Source organism: Oryza sativa, chromosome 2 (genome assembly GCF_034140825.1).
Source record: "Oryza sativa Japonica Group chromosome 2, ASM3414082v1".
In the NCBI taxonomy this organism is placed as follows: domain Eukaryota; kingdom Viridiplantae; phylum Streptophyta; class Magnoliopsida; order Poales; family Poaceae; genus Oryza; species Oryza sativa.
The window spans coordinates 11,498,457-11,517,763 of record NC_089036.1 but is presented as its reverse complement, the minus strand read 5'-3'; the positions used below and the strand labels follow the sequence as shown (position 1 = coordinate 11,517,763).

Below are 19,307 nucleotides of genomic sequence, written 5' to 3'. Positions count from 1 at the left end.
GGTTGGTTGGCTGGTTGGTCGGCGAATTGCACATCTTGGGGCGACCGATCGGCGGCCGGCGGGCGAAGCAACCAAGGCCCAAAAGGGAGGGAAAAAACCTTGGTTGTGTGTGTGCCGCCGCGAGCCCGTGACGGCGCCCTCCGGCACGCGATAGGGAGGATGCCGTACTGCGTGGTCAGCCACGGCGACCCATCGGCGGCGGCGGCGGCGGCCGGCGAGGAGGGAGATGTGCGGATTTTCTACCAGAGATACGGCCATGGCGGCACCAAGGTGCTCCTCATCATCGGTACGTACGTGCCGTGTGTCCACGCCGTCGTCCTCCTCCCCCCACGCTTTTTTTTCTTTTGTTCTCTCCCTCTCTTCGAGCTCCGCCTCTCCCTGTAATGGCGACACGGCGGCCGGCCATCGCCGTCGTCGTGGCCTCGTGGGTCATATCTTGATCCTCGCCATGTTAATTTGGGCGTCCGGCGAGTCGCCGACCACAGTTTCATGGAGATTGGGATTTTTCTTTTCCCCCTCTTGTGGGGAATTTGCTTTTGCTTCGTGCTCTCCACCTCCACGAGATGCTTCACTAATCAATTTTCGAATCCGCGAGCTGATATTTTCCTACGCGCTTTTTACCTGTTCCTCTAATGATTTTAAAAACCAAAAAAAGAAAAACGAAGATTTTAATCTCTCGTCACGTCGACGCGTTGGCGCAGGGTTCGCGGGGACGCACGAGTCGTGGGGCCCGCAGGTGAAGGGCCTGACGGGCGCCGTCGAGCCCGTCGACGAGGAGTCCCCCGCCGGCGACGATGGCGCCGCCGGGGAGGGCGCCGAGGTCTGCTGCTTCGACAACCGCGGCATTGGCCGGAGCTCCGTGCCGCCGCACAAATCGCAGTACACGTAATGCTCTGCTCTTTACCACCCATTGAATTCTCTGACAGAGACAGAGATACTAGTCGAGTTCTTTCTAATCTTCTCCCAACATCAAATATCCAAATAAAATCATTTCATCTGCTCGATTCTTCGCAGCACGGTGATCATGGCGAAGGACGCGCTAGCATTAATGGATCATCTAGGGTGGCGGAAAGCACACGTTTTCGGTCACTCCATGGGTAAGACATGCATACTCTGTTTTCAGATGACCCTGTCTGCAATTTTTGAGGGTTCAGAACTTCAGATTCAGAGATTGGAACTAATTATGGGGATCATGGTGAAGCAGGGTCCATGATAGCTTCCAAGTTGGCCGCCATTGCGCCGGAGCGTGTCGCTTCGCTGGCGTTGCTCAACACCACCGGAGGTGGCTACCAATGTATCCCCAAGGTACTCTGATCCTGTCAATCCTTGTGTGCTTTTTTTTCTGTTTCTTTTCACTGGTTCAGAGAAAAAGAAGGGCTAGGCTTTATTCGAGACTTGAGTCACAATCACAAGGGGATATTTTTTTCAACTTTGGCACTTGAAGGTTTCAGCTGTTGCTTTCCTTACTTTAAATTCTCTGGTTTCTGGATGGTCTTTCAATTGATTAGAAAATTAAATATGATTTGACAATGATGAAACGAAAAATCTGCCAGCTGATATGTAGCTCAGAGAGGAAGAGTCAATATTGGCGCGGTCTTTGCCAAAGACCGGAGTTTATTGTTGCCACGTTAAATTTGTACTAGAATTAAAATGAAGATATGTCCACTATATACAAACAAATTTCTTCCGTACTTTTGAATCTGTAGTTACTGGTTTTGGGAGGAAGAAAAGGATATTTTGCAGCATGATTGAGACCTCCCTTTCTAGTAGTATGTACACTCAATTTGTGAAAGCAATGGATATTTTGACAATTTTACACCATTCACGTACTAACGTACAATAGTTCTTCTTTTTCACCATGCGTTGTCACCGTGTCCATGTCCATAATAATAAATATCTGCAAATTAAAGTGTACAATGTTTATAATTTTTGCAATGAACAATGTCAAATCAATTTGGGGCTCTTTTAATTTATGGGTTTGACATTTTGTATGTCCAGTGCTTGTATTTATAAACTATCCATGTTGTTCAAAACAGAACTCACGTTGAAGCCTTCAAACAAGTTGTTCAGTAGAATGCAGTCTTATCTTGACATTGTCAAAGTATATATGGTCTTGGTGAATAACAGTTATTTAATTTATGACATTTCGCTTATTGCACTAACATGTATTTTTTAGCAAAAAATAAAATAAAATAAAGTAGCCTGGTCCTAATGTCCGTTGCATTTTTCGGTCCAGATTGATTGGCAGACCATATCCCTCGCATGTCGTTTTCTAAGAGCAAGAACTCCAGAGCAGAGAGCTGGTGTTGATCTTGATGTTCATTACACGAGGGTTAGTATAAATGAATATTCTTGTGCAAGTTTTCCTTATTTGAATGCTAAAAAAGAAAGAGAATAATTTACAGCTTTTGTCATACTGTAGGAGTACCTCGATGAAATTGTTGGATCAAATACCAGAAGACAAATGCTTTACCAGGTAAGCAATTGCAGATCATTTATATGACAAATGTAACATCCATAATAGGGAGAAAAATGGACTTTGACTCACATTTGTTAGACTAGGAAGGTTCACTGACAAAATTGGAAATGTTGATCTTTCCTATGCTCTAGCTAGATTTAATTATGATGAAACTGAAACTATTCTTTATTTGCCAAGTAAAAAAAATCTGAAACAATCTGAATTTCAAATTAAAACAATCTACAAATATCATGTGGATACTTGTTTCATCTGATCAAGGAAGCGTTACTGTTTTTTACAGGAATATGTGAAAGGTTTGTCATCATGTGGAATGCAATCAAGACATGGATATGAAGGACAACTGAATGCATGTTGGACGCATAAGCTTACACAGAAAGAACTAGACCGGATTCGTTCATCAGGTTTTCTTATTCTAGTTATACACGGAAGGTGATTAGTAGCCTTAATAATTCACTTTAGACTGGTGTTATCTCATCACTGTACTGATCATCTGTATGATGGTATTTCATCAGGGATGATGTTGTAGCTCAGTTGTATCATGCAAGGAGACTAGCAGAGAAGCTCCAGCCTGCTGCTAAACTGGTTGAACTCCATGGAGGCCACCTGGTGAGCCACGAAAGAACAGCTGAGGTAAACGCATCATTTTTTTACGGATTTAATATTTGTTTTTTTAACCTAGATTTGATATTTGTTGACTTCAATGTTCAGTACTATGCAACAATAGTTGCATTCCAACTGACAAACTACCTTGCAGGTTAATATGTCCCTCATGGAGATGATAAAAGCATCAAAATCAAATACAGATCAGGGGGAATGGTCAAACCTTCCTAAGAAGTCTGATGGTAATTGCGTTTTAAAATTACACATAATTTTTGAAATATTTGGATTATTTTTCTTCAAATAATTTGTGGTGTTCTGTCAAAAACCAGATCTACTTCTTGCTGGATCAGATAGTCGTCTTGCTAAACGAGAATGCAACATCATCGTTATATACAATCTACTTGGGAAGTTGCAACTCATTTTGCTTTTCTTCTTTGGAGTATTTTATATTATTCTTGAGCATGCTAGGAGGGTACTAAGAGTTTTGAAGCCTGTGAGAGTATCAGCTACCAGCTTATAGTCAAACAAGGGATTTTTATTTTCAAGGCTCTTTTCGACGTCTTCAGTTCCATTTCTGAATTTTGCAGCAGCACAGAGATTCTCGGTAACTAAGAATTTACTGCGGCATAGAAATTAGTCAGCGAATAATTGCAATATAAGGCCATTCATTCTTCGGGAAAGTGTGGATTTGAAGAGTTCTGATTTGTATGGTATTTGTTGTACAGGGTTAAAATTACAGGTTGGTCCTTCTAGGAATTGTTTGGTAATTTATCTCTCCTTTTATTAATGTGGGAGAGAAAATTGCCTGCAATCTATTGAGGATGTGTGTTGTCCAAAACATAAATGGAGCATACATTTTTGCAATGAAAAATTCCTTTTCCACTGATTTCACATAACAATTAGAAGAAAAAAGGACAGTTCATTTTGTCATGGCAAAAGGACTATGGTCCCTCAATTTTTTACCCTAATGGGAGCAATCTTTTTTGTTCATTTTGCCACATCAGTTGCACATATAAACTGGTAAATCCAGAAGTTGAACAAAGAAAGCTTTGGCAATAACAAACAAGCAGCAATTACAAGTACCAAATTCAAAACAACAAATGTATGCTAAAATCTACTCGGAGAACTTGAACAGAGAATGGCTCTTAACTTTATTGTGCCCCAATTGTTTTTTTTTTCAGAACATTCAAAACTTTTACACGATCTTCAGACATTTGCCACACACAGCAAGCTATACATTGGTATAACAACAAGAAAGCAATCCAAAATCTGCCATGGTTTGGGAAGTACACAAAGCACAAGTTACAACCCTGACGATCCCATCAGATTTTGTGTTTCGCGGATGGGCGCGCCACGCCGAATCAAGCGTACACCAACCTGGTGGCGCGGCTGCTGACGGCGAGCCGTGGCGGCGTCCAGTCGCCGGTGCCTCTCGATTCCGGGCTGTACACCGCGCACGGTTTTTGTACATGCGCGCCGCCGCCGCCGCTGCCGCTGCCGCTCTGCCCCGAGCTCGACGTGTCCCCGGCGAGAACGGCGCCGGACCGGCTCCTGGCGTGCGCCGGGGTGGCCGGCGGCGCCGTGCGCGCCCTGGCGCGCGCCGCCTGCGTCGCCGCCATGTAACCTGGGACAGCCGGCGGCCGGCCCTGCACGGCGGCGGAGTGCGAGTTGAGCGGGCTCCGGTACGACGTCGTGTCCATCTCGACCGTCCTCTCGGGCATGGTGGTGCCGTCGGCGGCGGCCGTCAGGGCGGCTCTGCGGCGGCTCTTGTCGGGCTCCGGCGCGTGCTGCTGCGCTTGCGCTGCCATCCATCTGTCCAGCCATTGGAAGCCGCCGGCCTTCTCCTGCCATTGTCTCTGCTAGATCATGGTCAGTAAAACGTTGCTCGTCAAGTACTAGTAGTCGAGACATCCACGGTAGGCGTGGGAGCGCGCACCTGCTGGTAGCCGTAGGCGTAGGCGCGCGCGCGCTCGCGGCGAGCGGCGGCGTCGTGCCGGCGCACGCCCTCGGCCCTGTCTTCCTCCGGGGTGCGGCTGCTGCCGTCCCAGCTCCGGAAAGGGCTCCTGCTCCTGACGTCGTTGCCTCGTTGCCGCTGCTGCTGCTGCCGCGCGTGCTCGCCAACCTTGCCGCCGTCGCCGTCGACGTCGTCGTCGCTCTCGTCTCGCTCGCCGAGCTGAGCGTGGTACGAATTGTTGCGGAGAGGATGCCACGAGTATCCGCCTTCCCGTCGCCGGGAGCTGTAGGTGGCGGCGGCGGTGGCGGGAGGAAGGGGCGGGAGGCGGAGCGGGGCGACGCCGGCGTGGATGTGGTCGGTGATGAGGCGGCGGGCGCGGACGCGGGCCTGGGCGCGGACGAGCGCCTGCATGCAGCGCATGGTGAGGTGGACCTGGCGCCGCACCTGGTGACCGCGCACCAGCGCCTGCAGCCGCACCAGCCCGCGGAGCGCGCGCAGGGCTCGACGCGCCTGCCACGTCAACATCAGAGACACTGTTTATTTTCTTTTCCTTGATAAGAAAATAAAAAGGAAAATGATACACATTCAAAACTAAATTTGTGCAAAACTCTTTGAAAAATTAGCTTGGCACATTTTGATGATTGTGTCTTCAAACTATCAACTGACTAAATGAAACAATTGAGATTTTATTGGCAAGAGCTGTCAATATCTGAATTTACCATAAGGCTGAGGGCCTGTTTAGTTAGGGAAAAGAAAATTTTTGGGTGTCACATCGGACGTTTAACCGGATGTCGGAAGGGGGTTTTGGATACGAATGAGAAAACTAATTTCATAACTCGCCTAGAAACCGCGAGACGAATCTTTTGAGACTAATTAATCCGTCATTAGCACATGTGGGTTACTGTAGCACTTATAGCTAATCATGGACTAATTAGGCTTAAAAGATTCGTCTCGCGATTTCCTCCCTAACTGTGCAATTAGTTTATGTTTTTATCTATATTTAATGCTCCCTGCATATGTCTAAAGATTCGATGTGATGTTTTTGGGAAAAAAATTTTGTGACTAAACGGGGCCTGAGTTCGAAGACAAGCAACCTTAGCCTCCTGCCACGCGGAAAACAAAGCAAATAATTAACACGAGATTTATTAAGTATTACCTACAAAACTTAAAAATAGATTAATATCATTTTTAGAGTAACTTTCCTATAGACCTCAATCGAAGGGAGTTGGTAACTAGAAGAGAAGAACTCAGCCTAAGACCTCTGGAGAACTTTTTAAAACCTTTTTATTATAAAAATTTAAAAATATACTACACTATGTTTCAATCAAGTTGTTATTTTCAATGTGGCCAATGCGCATGTAGCATGGCAAAGGATGTCATGATAGCAGAGGATATGGGACCACATAAGGTAAATGGCGTGTTAGGATTGCTCCAATCTATCTAATATGGCAGAGGCCAAGGGCATGTACAACGATTTTTATTAGTGAGTTCTATAAATTACCATGCAAGTAAATTTGGTAACATGAAAGAAAGAAAGAACAGGAAAGAGAAACATGGTTACACATGACATCTCAAAGTCGACTCTTAACATTTATTAGGAAATATTTTGTTGCACGGGGTTGAAAGAAAGGAAAGAAGAGAAAGAAAAAATTATTTTCGTACATTAATGGTTAGATACCATATTGCCTCAAATGTTGTAAGAGAATAATTTCTAGGTGATAGAGCTCACATCTGACTCTAATTTTGTACATGCCCTAATAAGGCTCGGGGTCGGCTCCTGCTTCGTTCCTTCTCTCCTCTCTCCCTTTCCTGCGTACTTGACTAGACCAACCAAAATCACTAATTAGTGACTAGGCATACGCGTGTCTTCCCGCACGACAAATGTACCATACGAACATTCCGTATATGTATACATACAAACTCAAACTTTATATGTATATACCAATTTTGTACACGCATATTAATAAAAATATTTATATGTCAAAAAGTATACATATACGTGTCAATTTATATACATATAAAAGTTGTATAAGTCTATATACAAAGTTTGTAAACAAATACTATATAAACTTTATATATACACGTATGCATATACTTTGAATACATACGTATAAAATTTGTATCATATGTATACAAAGTTCGTATACAGAGGAGAGACCAGAGGGGGAAACCCACCGTGCAGGGGCGCCCGTGTAACTGAGCGTGTACTAGGTGTTTCCTAGACCAACCTGCTATCCCTCTCTCTTGCTTATCCCAATCATCGGTGAAATACTATGTTTCGAGGCCCAATTTGAACCACATTCAAGTTAGGCTACATCCCCAAAAATATCTCCCCATTTGAGGTTTGTGTGCTCATTTGTTCGTTCTTTTTGCTAGGCTAGGGTTTATTTGTGAAGTATTATAATAAATATTTAAAAATGTCTTTTTAAAGGAGGGTTTTTCAAAAGAGTTTAATAATTAATTCAACAAAAATATACAGGCTGTGCTTGTCACTACTTTGACTAGAAAAAGGCAAAATTTTGAAATTTGATTTCTTTAAAAATTATTTAGGAATATTGTTTAGTCATAAAAATAGAGCTTGCTAATAAAATTGGCGAAGAAAACCCGGCCTGCCAAAAATTAGTTTTAGAATCAAATTCTAAAATTCAAACTGAAATTATAATCAAGCAGTGCCTTGTGTTTTTCCAAACGAGTCATAATCTTAACAAATATTGTGTGTAACCAATTTGCGTAAAATAAAGAAAACAAGGAATGTTTAGTGGCTTAAGCACTAGATTTGGGCTAATATGGTTGACCGGAATGCATGATTTCCTCTGTAATCATGGGACTTACAGCACACGATTTGTTGCGGTTACACTAGAAGACAAGCACTAAACTGCACACAAAAAAGCAATACACAATGGTCCAACGTTGAAACTGTCAAGTAGTACCCAGTTGTTTGGCATCCGGACATGAAACGCAGTTACTATCCGTCCTGGATGGTCTGATATGGTAGGTGCCAATCAAGCAAGGTGGATGGATATGCATATGAGACGACCAATGATCAATAATCACAGGTAGGAGAAGTAGTCTCTGTAACTGCGTTAAAGCCGTGCTGATTCATGTAATATACTCCATCCGTTTTAAAATGTTTAACACTGTTGACTTTTTAAGTACGCGTTTGACCATTCGTCTTATTCAAAAAATTTAAGTAATTATTAATTCTTTTCATATCATTTGATTCATTGTTAAATATAATTTCATGTATACATATAGTTTTACATATTTCATAAATTTTTTTAATAAGACGAACGGTCAAACATATACTAAAAAGTCAACGGTGTCAAACATTTTGAATTACCCCAAGCTGAGAAAACATGTAATAATTGATTCATGTTTTGTCCCCAAGTCACCTCTTCCCCCTGGTCCCTAAGATCTATCTAATCAGTCACTCCTTGCGGTGTAAGCGATCCTGATACCTCGCTTGTAGGTTTTAAGCTAGATGAGTTAAGACTGATCACCTTAAAAGTGCCCCCACTGATTCTAACACGAGATCTTGCCACCAACTTGAGCACACACTCACCACCTTTTTTGCCTCTCAATTCTTGATTATGATTTTTCTTTTGATTTCTTGTGTACTTCCCTTCGGAATTTTTGTCTGGCGCAAAAGACTTAATGTGTTGGTGGTGTTTTGATTGTGAAAGTTATGTTCTACTGGCAGTCCTTCGTTTTAATTATTTATTTATTTTGCGGGGAAATGTTCTATCAGTAATCCAACTGGTACTCTGTTCGTTTTCAAACTTTTTACAGTTAACTTGTTACTATAAACAAAAACATGTACACTTGCCAAGATCTCACCCCAGCAAATAGTTGGGACAAAACGACAGTAGATGCCTCTTTTAAATGCTATAACTAACTACCACCTCTCTGCAGGTCAAAATGTTTCAATAACTGCTGTTTCGATTTTAGTCATACGGTTGTTTTTACGTGAGTGGCGCACAAACACAAACTCTACTCTGCACGCCCACACTACTTGCGAGTGAAGTGAGCCCCCTATACACACGCTCACTAAATAATGTGAAATAATGGCTCAAATTAATGAATAAATATTGTGAAACAGAAACAATCCATATCTTCGGTAACATTTTTAACAATCCATATCTTCGGTAACATTTTTAACAATAAATTATTATCTTTTCTAAAACAATCCATATCTTCGGTAACATTTTTAACAATAAATTATTACCATATAGTTTTTGTGTAGTTGACGATTTGATGTGGATGCAAATATGCACACGATTATTTTAGAAAAGATAAATATAGTAAAAGCATGTTTGCACAAAATTATCCTGATAAACAGAGCATGATTTTTTTCAGGTTTGGTTTGCTAGGCGCGCGTATACGTACGTACCAGGTAGCCGCGGTAGAATGCCTGGATGCGCACGGCGGCGCGCTCCTCCCGCGACGCGCGCCGGAGCGCCGACATCCTCACCACCCTCGCCGCGGCCTCGGCCGCCGCCACCGCCGCCTCCGCCGCTGCCGCCAGCGCCCTCGCGCGCTCCACCTCGCCGTACCCGTCCTCGCCGTCCTCCTCCTCACCCTCCCCTTTCCCCACCACCGTGCCGCCCTGATCATTGCCCGTCCCCTCCGCCGACGGCGACGTCCCGCCCGCCGGGAAATGCTCCAGCAGAAGGACCTCCGGCGCAGCCTCCGCCGCCGCCTCCTCCTCCCTATCGCCGCCGCCGCCACCCTTCTGCAACGCACGCACGAGACACGATCGAGAGTGACTCACACGAACCGTGACCGTGATCGATACGATCAAGAACGATGAGAACCACGCACGCGACCGCCATTGCTACCTTGTCGGCGGCGTCCTTGGAGGGGCGGAAGACCTTCCTGACGGCGGCGAGCCACCCGCCGCCGCTGCCGGCGGCGGCGTGCTTCTTGCCCATGGCGCGCGCGGGGTGGAGGGGATCCGATCACATCGGCTGAAAGAGATGATCCGGGAAATCGAAGAGGAGGGAGGATGTAGTGCAGTAGAGCAGCAGTAGTAATTGACGCGGGAGCTTGCGGTGAATCAGGTGGCGCGGCTTTAACGACGTGGCCGGGCGGGTGCTGCCTCTCGCGGGGGACCGCGCGGCGCACGCGGATCCTAGCTAACCTAAACTGGTGGGTCACTGCATGTGGGCCCGACCTCTAGAGTGGAAGGTCGGTAGACAGTTACTACTCACTAGTACTCAGCTGTGCTCAGCAAGTGTGCTGTGTGCATATTTTATCTATTGGCATTGAAAGCGTTCTGTACAACAAAAATCACATTTTCTTTTTTATGAGTTCTACTACTTTCGAATATAAGTCTTTTCACTGATAGGTGCTCATTTGACCCATATTGTTCAACTAAAAAAGTTGTATAGTAGTGTTCTGATCACTTGCTAGTTTATTTCGGGTATATAGTTGTAAACCAAATAAACGGTCCGTAGTTCGACCTGTTTGCATATGTTCGATTCTAGCGTTGGTCTGCCCCGACTCTCATAAAAAGACTTTTCTAGCTATTCGGCAACAAATAAGTGGCGATAAAAAAATTAAATTATCCTTCATTAACCATTACTCTCTCCATCCCATAAAAAATCTACATACATATGTCACATCTGGTTCTATATTCATTTTTTAGGGACGGATGGAGTAAATAGTATCACCGAGTAGAAGTCACGGAGTAAATAGATAAAGGATATTGAATAGAGAAAAATTCTTGATTTTGAATAGAATAGATAAAATGGTCAAATTAAGATTAGAAATGAAGGGTATTTCCCTAACGAAGGGAGTACAAAATAACCCGTGATGAAAATGGTTATCTATGAAAAGTTTTGGGACTATTTAGATTGGTGCCATTTCTAAGTATACCATTGTTTAGTAAAATTGATAAATATATGATTGTATTTAGTTTGTTATTAAATATTGGTAATGCATAGTAAACTTTAGCACAATATATTTATTCCATCCGACCAAAATTTGACAATTATGCTAACTTACCAAAAATTTGGCAATAGGTTAATTTTAGCAGTAAACTGAACAGGTCTTGTTTTTAAGGCTCCCATCGAATGGTCTATTCAGCTAAAGAAAAAGCCAAAATTTAAATTTTTAAACTTAATTTTGATGTTGATTTTGAGATATTTTCAACGTAGTTTCTTTTTCAGCATTGGCTTTTAAGTCACCGAGAACACATATATAAAATTTTTACCTACAAATTTATTTTTATTCTCTAATAAGCTGTTTTGGCTTATTACGAAAAAAGCCAAACGATGAGGCCCTGAGACATGTTACACTACTAAACCAGAGAAGGCACATGTACGCTAATTTGATTTTCCACTTGTAAATCAAACTTTGGGGGTGCAAGATTTTGGCCAGGGTGGTGTGTGTGTGTGTGGCAACAAAAATCCCGCATGCTATCTACTGAGGCTCAATTTGTAGTCCCCCAAGTTGCGTGACTCTGTTTATGCAAACTCTGTACATATCCCTGCACTGTGCGGCACTTGTCGCTACGACTCCGCAGTTTGCACGGAGCATTGTCTTTAGTCTTGATATTTTTTAAAAAGTCAAGAAACTTCAAAAAAGAAAAAAAAAGTCTATCGAGGGAGGTCACGTGCAGGTGGACGTACACACTGACGACCCAGCCGAAATCATTTGCGAGAACAACACTTGCTGGTCGCTGCAAGTCTAGCCGCAATCACAGAGAGCTAGCAGCTTAGCTGGACCCCGAGAATCCGGTGGTGAGTACAGTAGGCAGGAGGATATGACATGCACCCATGAGCGCCTACCGGGCCGCTAACTTAACTTGGCTTGGAGGTTACACAAGATTTTTAATTTAATTGTACTCTTCCTCTAGCTAGCTGACCCTCGTTCGCAGCGTAATTACGTTGCCAATCAGCCATGAGGTTATTTAGAGGTTTCCTAGCATAGCAGATGTAGCTTCTTTTAAAATCAAAAACTTTTTGAAACAAATTAGTTTCTCGTTCAGATTTTGATAAGCTGCACTTGTTAAATCCAAAAAGAAATCAAAATTTACTACAATATACTAAAAATTTATGTAATTAACTGATAGACATAAAAAACATGTCATGACTGAAAGATAATCAAAAAAATTAATAATTTGCCAAAGGACACTTTCTTCAAAAAGACAAGAATACCCCTAGGGTCAAAAACTTTTTGAGCTAAGATTAGAGTGAAAATGGAATATGATGTATGCTAATGATGTACTTGGGGCAATAACAAATTTAAAGTTGTTTAATTTCTAAAATTTCACTCTAACGTCATGTTAGAAGCATGTGAATCTATATCTCCAATTGAATCGAAAGTATCCTCTAGTAAATTACCAGCATTTTAGTGTGTCTTTCAGCCGTGACATGTTTTTATGATGTATATCAACAAATTACATAAATTTTAGGTCCCCATCGTTTGGCTTAATTCCTAATAAGCCAAAACGGCTTATTAGGAAATAAAAATAAATTTGTAGATAAAACTTTTTATAAATATGTTCTTGGTGACTTAAAAGCCAATGTTGAAAAAGAAACTACGTTGAAAATATCTCAAAATCAATCTCAAAATTAAACTTGAAAATTTAAAATTTGGCTTTTTCTTTGGCTCATTAGGCCATCCAATGGCAGCCTAGATGTCTTATAATAAAATTAAATAGAAGCTAAAAACTGTTTCAAAAGCTAACTACTCCCACCGTTTCATATTATAAGTCGTTTGATTTTTTTCTAGTTAAACTTTGTTAAGTTGACCGATTTTATAGAAAAAATTAGCAACATCTAAAATATAAAATTAGTTTTATTAAATCTAAATTGAATATATTTTGATAATATGTTTGTTTTGTGTTAAAATATTATTATATTTTTTTATAAACTTGGCAAAATTAAATAAGTTTGATTAGAAAAATAATCAAACGACAACTAACTACTCCGTATTTCTCAAATGGGAGTACCTATACATCTTTCGAAAGATTTTTATAATCGTATCACACAGATTTTTAATCTTTGTATTAAAATCCGATAGATATAATAAAAAGCAAAAAGCAATTAAGAAACACCATAATGAACATTAAATTACCATATCCTCAAGAAAAAGACCAAATCAAATACAAAATTTAAAATTTACATGTGAAGATTCAAAAATTACAGTGTAACTTACAAAAGTTACAGTGTAAGTTTCATAAATTACACTATAACTTACAAGAAAATGCACTGTAAATTTGAGTGAGAAAATCGAGTGAGAGATAAGAAAAAATCTTTCGAGTGAGATATAGCAAAATCGTTCTCAAAAATCTTAATAAATAGGCCCATCGACTGGGAGAGAAGGAGCGATGGCCTACAGCTTTGCTTAGGTTGGTTGCACTGGGGCGTGTCCTGTGGCCTTTCAGTAGAAAAAATGGTGGCCCGGATGTATCAGAACTAGGCTAGGGCCCAGCCCAGAGGGCAGTGTTGACCAGCTTTGACCACCTTACCCAACTCCTTGTGCGATTGAGCCAAACCCCAGCAGCGAGCGCAACGGCAACGGCCTTGTTGGCGACTGGCCGCCGCCGCCCGCCGGCGGCCGGGCGGCCAGCGGGGGGTGGCTAATGAGGGCTCCGCTGGGCGGCCAGCATATGCGGGGTGCGGGGGCCGCAGTCCGTAGAAGCGCGGGAAGGCTGCGACTGGGTAAGCCAGGCGCGTGGAGCGGTGGAGGCAAGCGGCGGCCGGTGGGGGAGGCGGCTGCGTGCGCTCGGTGTCTGCGTCGCATCGAGCATTCGAGCTGGTGGAAGGAGCCTATCGAGGAGCTGAGCAAGCGAGCTGTGGTTCCCGATTACTGATTTCCTGGTGGCTGAAAATCAGCGACGGAAGGTATCTCAAAGAGGTAGGTTAGGTTAGGTAGGACATTGGGCATTATGTTTCCGATTAATCCTATTTATTTGGTTCAAAACCGATTGGATGACTAAGATTCATCGCTTGTTTGTCAGATTTGAATAGCTATTTTAACCGTGGGTGATGTGCCACCAACCCCAACTACTTGTGGCAATGGAATTGTTGCGGTGGAAGAGGCTGCGCTGAACAGGTAGAAGGGGTCGTGGAAGTACAATTGGGTTCATTTCATATTGCTGGACGAGCGGAAGAGGTAATCTAAGCATGTTTGGATGTCGATTAATTTTAGTTGTTGGTCTATTTAGTGTCATATAAACGATGTAATCGCATTTGTGTTTAGGCGAAGTTGTTTTCGGTTTTAGTGTTGATCTTCTCTTCAGCAACTGGGCACACCTCAGATTCTTACCATCCTCCACCACCACGAACAGATATCAATGTTTCAACGGGCTCGTCCCTCTAATTATTTAGATTTGTTTAAACAAACTATATTATATACGAATGAACGGTAATATATATATATTTGCCGGTTGCTGTCAGTCTTAATTAGCATCGTGGGACTAGGGAGTTCACAAGATCCAAGAGAAAAATATATAGAACTCATACTCCAGTTCCTTGAACCTTATTCCCTCACATCTTGGATCAATTGTGGATAACTGAATTAGCTGAACACCCTCCACACGCTGGCACTGAGAACTACACTACCGTGGAAGCGGCGACTTCAGGGGCTATGGAATAGGATAGGAGATTGTGAAATCACATCACTGCGTACTAGTTAAGCAGCTAGTAAATTTCAAAGCTGGGGCCAAAAGTCTTGTAGTAGTTGGTGCAGCGTGATGGTGCAAATATCCTCCATACTTGTAGTTCTGATTTCCTATGGATTAATTCACTCAATTAAGAAAAAACACAAAATTAAACTCCTCTAACTCCAGATTTTACAATGATCATACACGGGTGGTTCTCAATATGGGAGGGGAGCCCAGGCGGTTCGGTGCCTTACAGCATTTATATACAAGGAATTGATAAACTTTGTCACAAGAAAGAAACATGCATAGGCACATTAGTAAATCTCTCAACTCAAGGCTGGAGATAGTGCACTTCAGCTAAGAATAACTACAAGAAACTCTGACCTAATGTGGTGAAAAGAAACAGATTCTATCTATGAACAAAAGTGCGTCATCTTGCATTGTCATCTCCCAATTGAAAGAGTACTAATCGTGCCTAAACTCTTCGATGACGAGTCGAACCCTTGGTTCTGCATGAGTGCTGACAGGCTGAAAGTAAAGTGCATTGGTGACATCTCTGGGAGGGGCATGTCTCCGTTGAGGTACTGCACAACTTGTCGCATGGTTGGCCTTACATTAGACATTGGGTGCGAGCACAAGAGCCCTAACTTCAATACTAAACTTGCTTCACTAATGTTAATGTTGCCGTTAAGTCTTGGGTCAATAACGGCAAGAATCTGTTCATTGCTGCAATGCTCAAACACCCAGTCTGTCAGCAGGAGTGGATGCCCTTCGATGTCTTGCTCAACAGGCCTTCGCCCACTGGTGACCTCAAGGAGAAATGCGCCGAAGGCGAACACGTCTGTAAGAGGGGATGCCTTGCCAGTTAGTGCTAATTCAGGGGCCATGTAACCAAAGGTACCTGCAACAACTGTGGTTTGCAGCTCAGTGTCACGGTTGTAGAGCCTAGCGAGCCCAAAGTCGCCTAGCCGTCCATTCATGTCGTTGTCAAGGAGCACATTACTTGGTTTGATGTCCCGATGGATAACAATTTGCTCCCACTCCTCATGAAGATAAAGCAAGCCAGATGCAATACCCTTTATAATCTGGAACCTTTGAGCCCAATTCAGAGTAGGCTTGTCATCATGGCTGTACAGATATTTGTCGAGACTACCATTTGGCATATAGTCGTAGACCAAAAGAAGTTCTTTTTTGAGCCGACAGTAACCAAACAGTTGTACGAGATTACGGTGCCGGAGGCGACCAATGCTTGCAACCTCAGCAACAAACTCCTTTATCCCTTGCCTTGAGTCGTGTGATACCCTCTTCACTGCAACCTCCGAACTAGAAGTAGGGAGCACTCCTTTGTACACCCTCCCGAACCCTCCAATTCCAAGCAAGTTCTTGTTATTGAACCGTTCTGTTGCCTGAAGCAAATCCTTGTATGACAGTCTATGTGCTCCAAACTCAAGCTCCCAATCTTCACGCAATTCGACATATCTCTGAAACTTCCTCTTGATCAGTAGAAAAACACCAGCAGCAACAGCAATTACAAGCACCACTGAGACTATTGGTAGAGCTATCACTATGGTCTTGGGCCGATAAGACTTCTTGCTTCTTCTGCCAGTGCCAGGTAACCTGGGAAGCTTATCCATGTCAATGGCCGGAGCTTGTGTGCCAACACCGAAGCTCCAGCCGAGCACGTAGTGTTGCGAGGTCATTGTGCCTATCGACGCTGAGAAGCCCACATATGCTTCATCGGTGATCACTGCTGAGAGGTTGAATCTCGTAGAGACCAATGGCTTGAACGGCTTCTTGATTCCTACCGAAGCAAGCCTCACGTCGATCTGTGTAGCATCGTCGTTGTAGTCCACCCATACTTGCATGGCTTTCCCGCTAATCAGTGTTAGACTCTTGAACTCACCGGTGTTGTCATCATAGTAGCCGGCATCAGAGGCATTTGAAGACACAAGGCTATTGATGTCGATGCCGACATGGTTGCCGTTGATGTCGGAGAATTCAGGGTTCTCGATGGTGTCAAGCTCAACCGCGAAGATGTGATTTCTGTCGTCACCGTTGCTTGATCTGTTGAGGAATCCCAGGTATGTACTGGCGAGCCCGGAGGAGAGGTCCTTGGTTGGGGTGATGACCAGGGCGATGCCATGGCTACCGACGCCGGGGGAGGCAGTGATGATGCCGAACACAAAGGACGCCGAGAAAGACCGCACTGCTGCCTTCTTCTCCCCGCCTTCTGGGGACGACGACTCCCCGAAGCGCAGCGGCGTCGGATGGAACGCATGGCCTTTAACCTGTGGCTTGCCATTGGTCAGCTCGAGTAGGCCATCCGGCGTGACCATGGCCGTGCCGTCGAGGGTGAGGTCCTTCACTCCAGCAAAGCCGGAGTAGGCAAACTGGTTGCCGCTGTTGCCGTCACCGGCAGCAGCAACGGCTGCAAGATTAACGCCATAGAGGAGGCTACACTGTAGACATAATATGCAAACTGGCTTAGCCATTTGCTGCATATCTGAATTCTGTGTGATTTCACTAGCTAGCTTCTCTCTAGTGTTAATGGACAAAGTATTCTCATCAGCTTGTACTTACCAGAATAGTTTATATGAAGGTTGCAGTCCAGCTGCGCAGCTTGTCAGTTGAACTATTCCTGGTGTGATAGTAATGTGGAATCATGGAATTTTTCTTTGAATAATCATCATGCAGGGAAAAGCTAGGTCCTGTGTGTGCTCATCTCCTGGTAGATTAATTCAGAGTTTCAGAATTCAACACTTGTGGCAGCGTCCAACTCTAATTAATGTGTTCTAAGAAAAAATATCTCAAGTGCTGAACAGGACTGAGTGTACCTGACAATTATAGAAGTGTTGATGTAGAAACTTTGTGGACAAATGGTGCCAAAGTTTGATTAGTTTGGTTTACCTTGTAGAGAACTCAACGTCCAGTGGCTAGTGAATCCAAGTGAAGATGCACCTGTTATCCAGGCTCTGGTTCAGGGAGAATAGTTGGGTGTTCTTGTTTGCAAGTTTGTTGTGTACCGTCTATGCAGTATACTTTTATTATTTGATTTGCAGACATTTTAGCTTCGGTTTCATTAACTCAGGCAACAATTTCAACTTATATGTCCATTAATTATCTATTTGTAGTGCGTGTTATATGGCATTAATCTTTTTATAGGTAAATAATATCATGCATAAGTGTGCCTATTGACTTCTCCCTATGCTGTACCATTGTAACTTCGAATAATATAATCTTTTGTTTTCTGAAAATTTAGGTGCCCATAAATTTTATTTTTTTTTAAAAAAATCCATTTTACTCATCCAAACTATTTCACCGGAGCACTTAACCGCGAAACTATTTTTTTTTTTCATTTTACACCCTTAACTATTGAATACGGTTCACTTCATCCCTACAGCTATTTCTCTCTTTCTTTTTTTTTCTCTATACAAATGCATTTGCCATAGTTTTCATTAAAAATTCTGGAGAATACAAATGCATTCACAACTTACCTCTCAACATTGTTTTAATTTTTTTTCTCACTTTGCATAGGATGAAAGCGCTTAAGCCCGATTTAAACACCAAAATTTTAAATTTTAATCAAACAACCATGAAAAAAAAATATTTTTCAACTTTGATAATGGTGCTATATGTCCCTAAGAAATTTCAGCGCCAAATACAACTTGTATAAATAGTAACAAAAAAGACAAATGTTATTAAGTAGTAAAGTGATCTATTTTCAATAGTTTAATAGTTTAAGAGAGGTAAAAATGAACCAAAAATATTTCAACGGGTTAAGTGATACATTGAATTAAGTCGAGGGAGTAAAATGGAGTTTTTTCTTTTCATTTTATACTGACATGTCCTTGAAAAAGAAGAGTAAATTTCACAAAACTATAAGTATTTTGACCAAATTATCACAAAACCACATATTTAAGACATTGTATCTCAAAACTCTAAATTTAGCACCAAATTTATCATAAAACTGCAGATTTAAGGTAAAGCATCACAAAAATGCATATTTAATATTGAAGTTATCACAAAACTACAACTTTTGGAGTTTAAATTCTTAGCACCATTGTTACGGTGAAGCTATAAACATTATTGCTTTGTAACTAAATTGTTTCTAAACATATAGTTTTGTGTTAATTTAGTTACTAAACATATAGTTTCATGACACTTCATCTTAAATGTGTAGGTTTGTGATAAATTTGGTGTTAAATGTGTAGTTTTGTCATACACCGAGTTAAATATGTAGTTTTGTGATAATTTGATCATAGTTTCTATATTTTTGTGAAATTTACTAAAAAAATATGCTATACTTGCTAAGGGTGTGTTCTAAATAGCCTTTTGAGATGGCTACTTCCTAAATTCATAAATGGTGTGTTTCGTGTAAAACAAAAAATATATATATTTTCTTTAAAATAAAGTTTATAATAATTAATATTCTATTAATCATGCACTAATAATTTATCTCATTTCGCGTGCCGCCTGGCAATCTCAGTCCAAATGCTGAAACGAATAAGCCCAAAAGAACCATTCGTGACAAAGTTTAGACTTCACTATGGGTGTGTTTAGTTCACACCAAAATTAGAAGTTTGGTTGAAATTGAAACGATGTGACGGAAAAGTTAGAAGTTTATGTGTGTACGAAAGTTTTGATGTGATGGAAAAGTTGAA

At 42.2% G+C, this 19,307-nt stretch overlaps 3 protein-coding genes and 1 long non-coding RNA gene across 8 annotated transcripts; 2 read left to right on the top strand and 2 right to left on the bottom strand.

Annotated features, from left to right (window-relative positions):
- Positions 1-3,965, top strand: LOC4329088 (uncharacterized). Of its 2 annotated transcripts, XR_010739694.1 has the most exons (11): positions 1-286; positions 702-885; positions 1,015-1,097; positions 1,205-1,305; positions 2,237-2,332; positions 2,423-2,476; positions 2,760-2,908; positions 2,992-3,109; positions 3,234-3,321; positions 3,409-3,683; positions 3,805-3,965. XR_010739694.1 is itself a non-coding variant. In XM_015768126.3 (10 exons), exons 1-10 carry the CDS (start codon positions 160-162, stop codon positions 3,597-3,599), a joined length of 1,191 nt encoding a protein of 396 aa, XP_015623612.1. In that variant the 5' UTR covers positions 1-159; the 3' UTR covers positions 3,600-3,965. The 2 variants fall into 2 exon arrangements, 1 of the variants encoding a protein (XP_015623612.1); XM_015768126.3 differs by having other exon boundaries at positions 3,409-3,965.
- Positions 3,966-4,206: 241 nt separating this feature from the next.
- Positions 4,207-10,083, bottom strand: LOC4329087 (protein IQ-DOMAIN 21). Of its 2 annotated transcripts, none has more exons than XM_015768124.3 (4): positions 9,872-10,083; positions 9,424-9,765; positions 5,016-5,543; positions 4,207-4,938 (listed from the first exon to the last, which is right to left on the bottom strand). In XM_015768124.3, exons 1-4 carry the CDS (start codon positions 9,962-9,964, stop codon positions 4,441-4,443), a joined length of 1,461 nt encoding a protein of 486 aa, XP_015623610.1. In that variant the 5' UTR covers positions 9,965-10,083; the 3' UTR covers positions 4,207-4,440. The 2 variants fall into 2 exon arrangements, with proteins under 2 accessions (XP_015623610.1, XP_015623611.1); XM_015768125.3 differs by having other exon boundaries at positions 4,207-4,935.
- Positions 10,084-13,527: 3,444 nt separating this feature from the next.
- Positions 13,528-17,793, top strand: LOC9267258 (uncharacterized). Of its 3 annotated transcripts, none has more exons than XR_001542907.3 (3): positions 13,528-13,898; positions 14,002-14,156; positions 17,561-17,793. It is a non-coding gene; the product is annotated as an uncharacterized lncRNA (long non-coding RNA). The 3 variants fall into 3 exon arrangements; XR_003241025.2 differs by having other exon boundaries at positions 17,341-17,793; XR_001542906.3 differs by lacking the exon at positions 17,561-17,793 and having other exon boundaries at positions 14,002-14,432.
- On the bottom strand, positions 14,803-17,207 carry LOC107278249 (L-type lectin-domain containing receptor kinase SIT2-like). The gene has a single exon (XM_015767874.3). The coding sequence runs from the start codon at positions 17,145-17,147 to the stop codon at positions 15,090-15,092; it is 2,058 nt and encodes a 685-aa protein (XP_015623360.1). The 5' UTR covers positions 17,148-17,207; the 3' UTR covers positions 14,803-15,089.
- Positions 17,794-19,307: the final 1,514 nt, after the last annotated feature.

Excerpts from the sequence above, each read along its gene's own strand:
- LOC4329088 (XM_015768126.3), top strand. The coding sequence starts at position 160 with ATGCCGTACTGCGTGGTCAGCCACGGCGACCCATCGGCGGCGGCGGCG. Across the intron at positions 1,098-1,204 it reads CGTTTTCGGTCACTCCATGG|GGTCCATGATAGCTTCCAAG; the intron begins GTAAGACATGCA and ends ATGGTGAAGCAG. Across the intron at positions 2,333-2,422 it reads TTGATGTTCATTACACGAGG|GAGTACCTCGATGAAATTGT; the intron begins GTTAGTATAAAT and ends GTCATACTGTAG.
- LOC4329087 (XM_015768124.3), bottom strand. The coding sequence starts at position 9,964 with ATGGGCAAGAAGCACGCCGCCGCCGGCAGCGGCGGCGGGTGGCTCGCC. Across the intron at positions 5,544-9,423 it reads CATTCTACCGCGGCTACCTG|GCGCGTCGAGCCCTGCGCGC; the intron begins GTACGTACGTAT and ends TTGACGTGGCAG. Across the intron at positions 4,939-5,015 it reads ACGCCTACGGCTACCAGCAG|CAGAGACAATGGCAGGAGAA; the intron begins GTGCGCGCTCCC and ends ACCATGATCTAG.
- LOC107278249 (XM_015767874.3), bottom strand. The coding sequence starts at position 17,147 with ATGCAGCAAATGGCTAAGCCAGTTTGCATATTATGTCTACAGTGTAGC.